This window comes from Trachemys scripta, chromosome 9, assembly GCF_013100865.1.
Source record: "Trachemys scripta elegans isolate TJP31775 chromosome 9, CAS_Tse_1.0, whole genome shotgun sequence".
Lineage (NCBI taxonomy): Eukaryota > Metazoa > Chordata > Testudines > Emydidae > Trachemys > Trachemys scripta.
The window spans coordinates 98241278-98251083 of NC_048306.1; the positions used below are offsets into that span (position 1 = coordinate 98241278).

At 53.1% G+C, this 9806-nt stretch overlaps 1 protein-coding gene across 1 annotated transcript in view; it reads right to left on the reverse strand.

Annotated features, from left to right (window-relative positions):
• Positions 1–5431: 5431 nt before the first annotated feature.
• B3GNT7 (UDP-GlcNAc:betaGal beta-1,3-N-acetylglucosaminyltransferase 7) overlaps positions 5432–9806 on the reverse strand; it is a 36028-nt gene continuing 31653 nt past the window's right edge. Inside the window, exon 2 of the mRNA XM_034780544.1 lies at positions 5432–6994. Coding sequence (XP_034636435.1) covers positions 5766–6994 — 1229 coding nt within the window. The 3' untranslated portion in view covers positions 5432–5765. The remainder of the gene's footprint in view (positions 6995–9806) is intronic.

Sequence of the window (9806 nt, forward strand, 5' to 3'; positions counted from 1 at the left end):
GATGAACTTGTGTCTGAGGCACTGGAAATGCCCTGGGCCCTCGGAATTGCTGCGTGTGTTGTTTGCAGGTTTCCAGTGGCAGGGCCAACCAGTGGTGCTGGAACAATTTTTACAGTGGGGGTGCTGAAAGCCAGCGGTCCCCAAACTTTTTACCTCGCACCGCCCCTTACCCCTGGCTGTGCCTCCTCTCCCCAGAGCTGGCTCCAGGATGGGGGAGGGGGGCAACGCAGACGGGGTAAGGGAGCTGAGCCTGGAACCACAACTGGGGGTGGGAGCAGAGCCCCAACTGTAGGTCCTGCAGCTGGGACCCCCCCGCAAAACACTAGGGGTTCTGCAGCACCCCCTGCACCCATAGTTCCTGCACCTATGGGGCCAAACAGTGATGCGCTTGATGCATTTCAAGAGCTAGCAAAGCAGGTGAAGCAGATGAGAGCCGCAGGCTCGAGGAGCTGATACCTGCGGATCGATACAGACTGGCGAGGCGCTGGCTGGTTGGTGCAGGGGTGAGCCGTGAGCTATGCTGGAGGGAGGATTCTGGGTCAGGCAAGTCTCTGGAAGGTAAATAATTAACAGCTTCCACATATCCTGCAGTCGCCTCATTGCCCCTGGAGCCGAACTGGCCTTCAGCGGCAGGATCACTCCCTTCAGAGCTTGCAGTGGGTTCCTGCCTGCGGGTGATTCTACAGCTCTCCAGGAGATGGCTGGCCTGAGCTTGGTTAGGCGCACCCTGTGTGGAGAAGGCTTTCATTACACAGACGGGGCTTAGTGAGGTGTCCCGGAGCATCCCTGATGCTATGTTCTGGGGGTTAGGTTGGGGCAGGTCCCCTGCTCAGCATCATAGCGTCTTTGCTCCCCTACATTTCCATCAGTCACAATTCCTCTGCCTTTGGTGCCTTCGACAGCTCTCTGAAATGTGCCACTCTCTGTCCTCTCCATAACGCCCCTCCCTTAGCCCCGACCCACTCCCTAGCTATGGCCCTGGTGCCCTCTTTCCCTTTCCCGCTCCGTGGGTGTGAAAAATGTCCTGCTCGCGCCACTCAGCTCGTACCCAACATGATCGTGGCTTGAGCTCAGTTTAGGGGCAATCCCGCAGGAATGCCCCTCCTCCACATCCCTAAGGATCTAATTGCTGCTGTTGGGTTCCTGCTTGGTAGCCATATAACGCAACTATCCCTTTTTAAATCTTAATCAATGAGATGCCTGCTCTACAATGCACACTGACGCGGGGAGGAGGGTCAGTATCAGGAGGTCCTTTTTCCAACTGAGCAAACTGAGGCACAGTGCAGGGAAGTGACTTGACCAAGGTCACCCACTTAAAGCAGTGGCAAAGATAGGAAGAGCAGCCAGGCATCCTGACACCCAGGTGCCGGCTCTAACCAGTAGGCCATACTGCCATGCCTCAGCCAGTCAGTTCCATTGCGCTTGTTTTCACAAGGGCTTTACATAAACAACGGAGGTGCAAAACCCTTGTACAATCTCAGAAAGGAGGGTGAGTTCACCCGCGCAGCCGCACAAGCGGCTGTCTGGCTGCATGAGGAACACTGTGCAATACACATGCCTGCCTGGCAGTGTGGAACACAGTTCAGGGGTCTAGCGAGGGCCGAACAGCAGGGCGGTAACTCAAGTGGTGGAGAATGTGTATATGGGGCAATGCACCAAGCCCTACCACCATGAGCATCATTAAACTATTACGCCATGAGCCAAACAGTCCAGCAATTTGGTTGCACTTGCCTCTGGGGAAGTGGCCTGTTCTGTGATCACCCATCGGACATGAAGGGGCGGCTGCCTTGACAAACCATGATGGGGCCAGGGAAACTGACCCAGCTGCTGACCCATGCAGGAGTTGAGAAATTCATAGGCGCTCAGGCAGGTGCCTTGCTGTGTCTCAAGCCAGGCGAGCTAGCAAAAAGCCCCAAGCGGTCAGACAGCTACAATCGTGGGCTTTTGAACTAAGGCATACGAAGAGCATTGCCCCTGGCAAAGGGAAAGAATTCACAGAGAAATGCTACCCCCCTTCCTCTGCCATACCCCACAGCAAATGGCTGCAGCACAGCACACAGCTGGGGGGCCAGCAGGAGCTAAGACCACATGCTGGTCACATGGCTGGGGCTCTGTTGGTAAGTGCCAGGGAGAGAGAGCACAAAATGCACAGGCCCAATGCCCTTTCCCAGCACTTTGCCCTGCTCAAGGGACAAGCCTGGCACCACTAGGTGGCGCTAGTGTGGCAGCCAGAAAGCTGCTCCCAGTGATGGTGCATGTACTCCATGGTGCCCCTGCCCCGAATCCCAGCCTAGCAGCTTGTGCTGGGCCAGAACACTAGCCGGTGTGTGGTTCAGGGCCCTCTGGCCTGGGCCAGTCTCTCCCTCTAGAAATCAACAGTGAGAGGTGCAGAGTGTGAGCCGTGGTTCTCAAACTGTGGGTCACGACCCAGGTCACCGGGGCCAGCATTAGACTTGCTGGGACTCGGGGCTGAAGCTGAAGCCCGAGCTCCCCGCACCCGGTGGCGGCAGGGATCGGGCTCCGCCGTCCCCTCCCCGCGGGGGGTGTCATGTAGGAACGGTTGTCAGAATGGGGTCACGGCCCAATGACGTTGGAGAACCCCTGCTTCAGGTGGCCGTTGTGGCGTAGATACTAGCTGCTGCGTCCCTGAATAGCTGCACAAATGCAGCAGCTACAGCACAGGCTGGAGAGAGGCAACCATCAGGGAGTGGGGCTATCTTGGGCTGGGCCAAAACACTGTGATGCCAAGATCATAGGTCAAATCAGAGGTCATCGATCAAATCTGCAGGCCGCCAAGTCAAAGGTCAACGCTAGGCAAAATGATCTTTCCCTTGAGACACATCCATGGTCCACCGCTGACCCCGCAGCAGCCCCAGCTGCTAGGAATTATTCGAGGCGATGTTTTAAAAAAATCTTTATTTAGAAACTAAAAGTCCTCAAACCTACCATATTTGTCTGTACAGCTCCCACCACGGCAAAAAGCAGCCTTGAGATGTTCACGTACCCAGTCAATACTCTCCTTACACATGCGCATGCTATATCGCTGTCTACGGTATACCCTATAAATAGACATACAGAGCTACTGGACCCCGACATACATTACCCAGACACGTATAGTGAGAGTGCCCCTGTGTACGTTCGTTCGGAAAAGGAGGCCTCTGGATTCTGCAGGGAGAAGCAGAGAGGGTGGGAGCGACACTGCGGTTCCCGTCAGACATGCAGTGCGTTTGCACACGGGACGGGGACAGTGTGGGAGTGGAACTTGCACGGTTTTTTGGGGGAGAGGAGGAGGTTGTCCATTTCCAGCCCCTTTCCTTTTCCACCCTCCCCTGCCACCAAAAAACCCACCTTAAATAAAAGTTCACAGTAACTAAGTAAAACACAAACTTTTCCGGACCTGAACCCTAGCAGACTGTCTGCCTGGCCGCCTGGTTCTGAACTCAACAGCGCTGGATTTCCCACGTGCCGTCCCCCCGCTTCCAAATGTGCAAGGCGTTTGAGCAGAAGGTGGGCACAGGCCAAGGGTAAGTGGCAAGACCTGGCATGAGGTTGGCGTTTTTGGCTGGCTTTCCCCCTTTCTTGTTTGTTTTCTAATGTGAGGAATGCACAGCCTTGGCGAGAATGAAACCGGCACGTTTCCAGGACACATTCAAAAGGTGCTGCACAGGGGGACCGTTGAGGTAGTAGGAGTGCTTTCCTTTCAATGGCTGGCACCAGGGAGAGACGGGTGGCTGTGTGTGCACCCACCCATGTCTCGGTGCACACCACCGTATGTACCGTTGTGTCTATGTAGCAACATGCTGTGCTCACTCCGGCGGCTTTGCTCTGGCCCGTGTATGTGCATGAACACGCCGGTGTGTACCTGACTGTGTGGTTGGGCATGTGCACGCCTGTGAACCGGGCCTGCGCATGTGTGCAGAGATGCATCTCACCGTGGGGCTGTGCATGGACACATCTGTGCACCCGTGTCTGCAGGTATACATCTGTGTCTTTGCAGGTGTAACGAGTGGGAGTGCATGGTCATGTGTATTCCTGCACCATGGATGTTGCTTTTTCTGGGGCCACGCTGCCTGCTGGAGTGTTACCAGTGGACCTTTCAAGGCAGGTTTTCCTGGCACTGGGGTTAACCCCAATGTTGACTTCTAATTAGAACAGAATGTCCCATTCCCTCTCCACTAAGGGCCAGGGGTAGGGGCTGTAGACATCCAGCCCTGACGCCAGCCTGCCCTCTGCTCAGGTGGGAGAGAAGCCTAGCACCCGTTGCTGTGGTGACATGGCTGCTGCTAGGCCCGACCCAGCCACAAAATGGCCTCCTGCCCCGGCTACAGAGTTTCCCCCGGAGCCGTGCCATTGTCAGGCAGCTGGCAGTGTCCTCAGAGAAGTCTCTGGGTCACAGTCACTGGCACAGGGAGGGAAATGAAAATCCTCTGTGGAACTAGCACCACAAAGCTCGTGGGTGGCACCATGACCAGCTGGGGGGAGGGTCGTGTCTCCCAGGGCTGGGGCCAGGATGGTCCTGGAGTCTCCAGGAATTGAAGATTATGTGAGGTGATGAAACCTTCAGGAATACAGCCAACCAAAATTGGCAACCCATAGGGGGAGGGGGGAGAATCGCTTGTAGATGACTCCAGGCCATGCCGCCTTTGGCTGGAGAGACAACGGAGTGACCAGCAGGCACCGGCATTAGAAGGGTACTTGTCCAAGGCGGTTGATGAGCCATAGGCAAATGAAGCCATTAGAATGGGGGTGCTGTAGCCTATTGATCTGGGGCAGCGTGTGACTGCTCTGGGGAGGCTGCACTGGCCAGACCGAATTGAGATTCACTGTGTGCTTGTTTTGAAATTTGCAATCCCTCCTCCCCTTCCCCCTCGGAGAGAGAAATCCCTGAGGAATTCACACCAGGCGCATTCCTCTGTTCAGGGGCTCCCAGGCAAGAGGAGGAGAGAATGACACAGGGATACTGCGGAGCAGGGCATGTGCCAGTCAGTCAGAGTCATAGGACAGGAAGAGACCTCGAGAGGTCGTCTAGTCCAGTCCCCTGCACTCAGGGCAGGACTAAGTATTATCTAGACCATCCCTGACAGGTGTTTGTTCAACCTGCTCTTAAAAATCTCCAAGGATGGAGATTCCACAGCCTCCCTGGGCAGTTTATTCCAGTGCTTAATCACACTGTGATTAATGTCCAACCTAAGCCGCTCTTGCTGCAATTTAAGCCCATTGCTTCTGGTCCTATCCTCAGAGGTTAGCGAGAACAATTTTTCTCCCTCCTCCTTGTAACAAATTTTTATGTACTTGAAAACTTATCATGTCCCCTCTCAGTCTTCTCTTCTCCAGACTAAACCAACCCAATTTTTTCAATCTTCCCTCCTAGGTCATGTTTTCTAGACCTTTTATCATTTTTATTGCTCTTCTCTGGACTTTCCCCAATTTGTCCACATCTTTCCTGAAATGTAGCACCCAGAAGTTTTCCCCAAGATGATCCTTGTTCTCTCTCTCTTTTCTCTCATCCTCCTTTTTCTTTTTTAGCAACCCCCCAACCCAGTTGGGGATAAAAAATGCAGTACAGTACAGAAATACCCCATTAGAAACCTTCCCTCCCCCCGACCACAGTCTCTCTCCTCTCGTCGCCGGAAGGGAAGGCTCTGGAGTAGTCCCAGAATAGTTTGTTGCCTTCATCTGGTTCTAGGTTCTTTCCCCTCGCCCCCCAAGACAAGGTTCTAGATGCTCCAACCCTTCCTGCCACAGCTCCTCAAGGAAGCCACATGCTAAAGGACGTTGAGCTTTCTGGAGCAGGTTAAGTTACTGTGGACCAGGTTCCACATCTGGAGCAGCTCCAGGGGCAACAGTTTGTGAACCACCATCATGCTCCGGTAGAAACACGGCTCCTTGTTCATCTTGCTGTTCTTGTTCTTCACAATGCCGAAGGTTTTGAAGCCCTCGTGTCTGACTGGCGCCACCTTGAGGACCTCCAGGCACATCCCCAGGAAGACGTCATCGATGGGGTACAGCTCCAAGGTCTCCGAGGTCTTGTGGAGCTTTATGGCCAGGGGCCCATCCATGAGGAAACCTCCACCACCCGCATAGGGTGGGTAGCTGTTCTTGTTGTAGAGGGCGCTGGGGATGTAGTACTTGTTCTCTTTCTTCCGGATCGGCCTGGCTTTGTACAGAACGTCCCCCACAAACAGGTCTTCTTCCTTCTTGTTGTCCAGGAACTCCAGGATGTTGTTGGGGCTGACGAAGACGTCGTCATCCCCCTTGAAGATGAAGCGAACGCTGTCGCAGTAGATGTTGAGCCACTTTAGGAAATGGACCTCCTTGAGGGTGAGGTTGAAGAAACTGTCCAGGAAATCCCATTGTAGGATATCCCCATAGATGTGGTTCTCATAATCCAGCAGCTTCTGGTAGTTGGCCCTCTCTTCTTCTTTGGCGGCCGTGCCCAGCAGAAAGAGAGTCCTGATCTTTTTCCCATCCACCTCTTTCTCCTGGCCCCAGGTCCTTCGGATGGCCTCCCGCCGGTCGTGCTGCGTGATGATAGACTTGACCACAATCAGCAGGTAAATGTCACCCCTGCACTTCTCCGGGTGGTTGATCAGCATGGGGAAGTACCTACAGTGCCGGTAAAGCAGGAACTGCCGAAAGTTGGGTTCCAGCCCCTTGAACCAGTCCAACTTGCTGATGTTCTGGTTGGCCGTGCAATTGATAGTGGTGACATCCCAGGATTTCACCTGGTTCTCAGTGACTCCCTCCACCTCCAGGTGGGTCTTCTCCTTCTTGCTCTTCCAGAAGTTGCCGGTCTTGGAGAAGCTGCCATCTCTCTTCTGAGCTTTCACGGGCTCTTGGTGCAATTCTTTCTGCTGCTGGCCCTGAATGAAATGGCTAGGAGTCATCCCCCTCTGCAGCACCGTCACCATGATCACCAGCACAAAGGACAGGCAGGCACTTTTGTAGATTGTCTTCTTCCTAAAGAGACAAGATGTATGGTTAAGGCAAGGTTCTTACCCACGAAAGCTTATGCTCCCAGTACTTTTGTTAGTCTCAAAGGTGCCACAGGACCCTCTGTTGCTTTTTACAGATTCAGACTAACACGGCTACCCCTCTGATACTCAGCTGGGGTAGAATCTCAGGGGTCAGCCCACTCTGTGCGAGAATCTTTTATTCTTACAATCAGAGAGACACTGCAATGCAAATGCCAGACAATGGTTATTACATAAGAGAAGGACACTGAGCACGACAAACAGAGAGAACATAAGAATGGACATACTGGGTCAGGCCAATAGTCCATCTAGCCCAGTGTCCTGTCTTCTGACAGTGGGCAATGCCAGGTGCCCCAGAGGGAATGAACAGAACAGGGAATCATCAAGTGATCCATCCCGTCGCCCATTCCCAGCTTCTGGCAAACAGAGGCTAGGGACACCATCCCTGCCCATCCTGGCTAATAGCCATTGATGGACCTGTCCTCCATGAATTTATCTAGGATAGGTTAAAGGAGAGGGAGGAAAGGCAGCCCCACTCCAGGGTATGTGTAAAGCCAATTGAAGTTTTTTGTCTATTCATTTAAGAAGTTTTAGCCGGTTTACAAATTCTCAGCATGTAAATATCAGACACAAAACGACAATCATTAAAACAGTGTGGGCAGAAAGTTTTCTTGCTGACATATAGGGTTTTATCAAAACTGAATTTTTTTGCAGTGTCAGTTCTAGTGAAAATTTTCTATTTTTCCACCATAAATATTAAAATCAATGTTCACTTCCAAGTGCCTTAAAATGTCATTTTGTTTCACATTTTTGTTTTTTTTGGGGTGAGGGGAAGCAAATCAGAACGATATTTTATGTCGAACTGTCAATTTGAAAGATCGGATTCCATTTCCACTTAAAATGTTGTTTAGGTCTTTTTTAAACTGAAGGGGAAAAAGGAACCAACTCCACCCTCGCCTCCATATTTTGCACTCACCTCTATATTTTAAGTTGAAATGAAATGAAAATTGTCATTTCATTTTAAAATGGCGATTTAAACAAAAATATCCATTTTGAAACAATTCTGAACTCTCTTTGGGGAAAGAAGGGGAACTTTTCAACTTAAAAACGTGAACCAACATTTTTCATGGGAAAAAAGTGGATTTTATGCCCAGGTCTAGGTAAATATGATTTACTTTCACATTCATATGGAGGGTAGGAAGATGCTCTAGGTCATTATTTGAATGGCTCTCACCAACATTTGTTTTCAAACTTTTGGGGCAAATTTTTCTCAGTCTTCAACATTTGCACTCTCAAAACACTGCATGTTAAACCCCTCCCGCCGTCACATGCTCCTTGTAATTTCTCCCTGACATAACAACTAGGGTGACCAGATCACAACAGTAAAATATCGGGACACATTGGGGTGCCATCAGCCCTGCCCAGAGTCCGCCCCCACTCCTTCCTGGCTCCGCCCCCACTCTGCCCCAGGCCCCGCTCCCTCCCCGCTCGGGCCCCCCCCCCCCACAGCACCCTTCCTCATCCCCAGGCCTACCGCTGGCTCTTCACCCCCCCACACTCGCTCGCCCACCACTTGCCCCTATGGCGCCGACTTCCCCTCTGCCTGGTGGATGCTCGCCTGCCCCTCCGCCTCTTCTCGCCCCTGCACCGCCCTCTCCCTGCCCCCATTCCACCCCCTTCCCCAAGTCCCCACCCCTGCCCTGCCTCCTCTCCGCCTCCTCCCCTGAGCGCGCTGTGTCCCCACTCCTCCCACTCCCTTGGGGGAAAGTCCTAAGCGCCGCCAACCCCAACTATACATACAATATGATGGGGGCTAATTTAGCTACAACTAATCAGGAAAGAGATCGTGGAGTCATCGTGGATAGTTCTCTGAAGACGTCAACGCAGTGTGCAGCGGCAGTCAATCTGCTTCGCCATCGCTCTTGCATTATGGCATGACAACCCTCCATGCCTGACTTTTATCCCTCACCCCCGGAACTCGGCTTGGCAGAATTGGTTTGTTTGAGCTGCGACTAGGCAGGTGACTGCTGAAGGCGAAGGCGAACATTGCTGCCACGTTTGAAGAACATTTCTCACATTCATTACGGGCAACAGATCGTTTTAAAAGCGGGCCCCGGGCTGGAAATGCTGGTTTGGTTCTAGGCCCTTGGGGTCCCGCTAGCTCTGAAGCTGGTTGCGACTCCCTGGCAATATGGCACATCGTTAAAATCTCTTTGGAAACTCATGCGCCACCCATGTTTGAAGGACATTGTGATAGTCAAAACTATTAGCCATTGTGTCTAACTGAAAGCGGTTACTAAAGGGTCGCACACTTGGTAGCTGGTGTAGGCCAAGTTCACTACACAGACCAGGGGCGCCTTGCGTCCTACACCCCACAAGCTGCCTCTGTACCACCCTCCCAGCCCCTTCTTTGTCAGGGACAACTCCCCCCTCCAGTGTGCCCCCCATTCCATCCTCCCCTATACCAGTGTGTTAGGATATAGATATTCAAGCCTGTCTGTAAAGGCCTATACCTTAAGAATTTAGGTATATGTTTATCTAGGGTTACCATATTTATTAAATAAAAAAAGAGGACCCTCCACGGGCTCTGGTCCCGCCCATTTCCCCACCCCCACCCCAGCCCCGCCCCAACTCCGCCCCTTCCCCGCCCTAACTCCACCCCCTCCTCCCTCCCACTCCCAGCCACGGGGAAAGGGCTGCCCGAGCGCTACCGGCTTCACGGTTTGCCGGGCAGCCCCCAGACCCTGCGCCCCCGGCCGGCGCTTCCCCAGCGCAGCTGGAGCCCGGGAGGGGAAGTGCCCAGCCGGGGGCGCAGGGTCTGGAGGCTGCCCG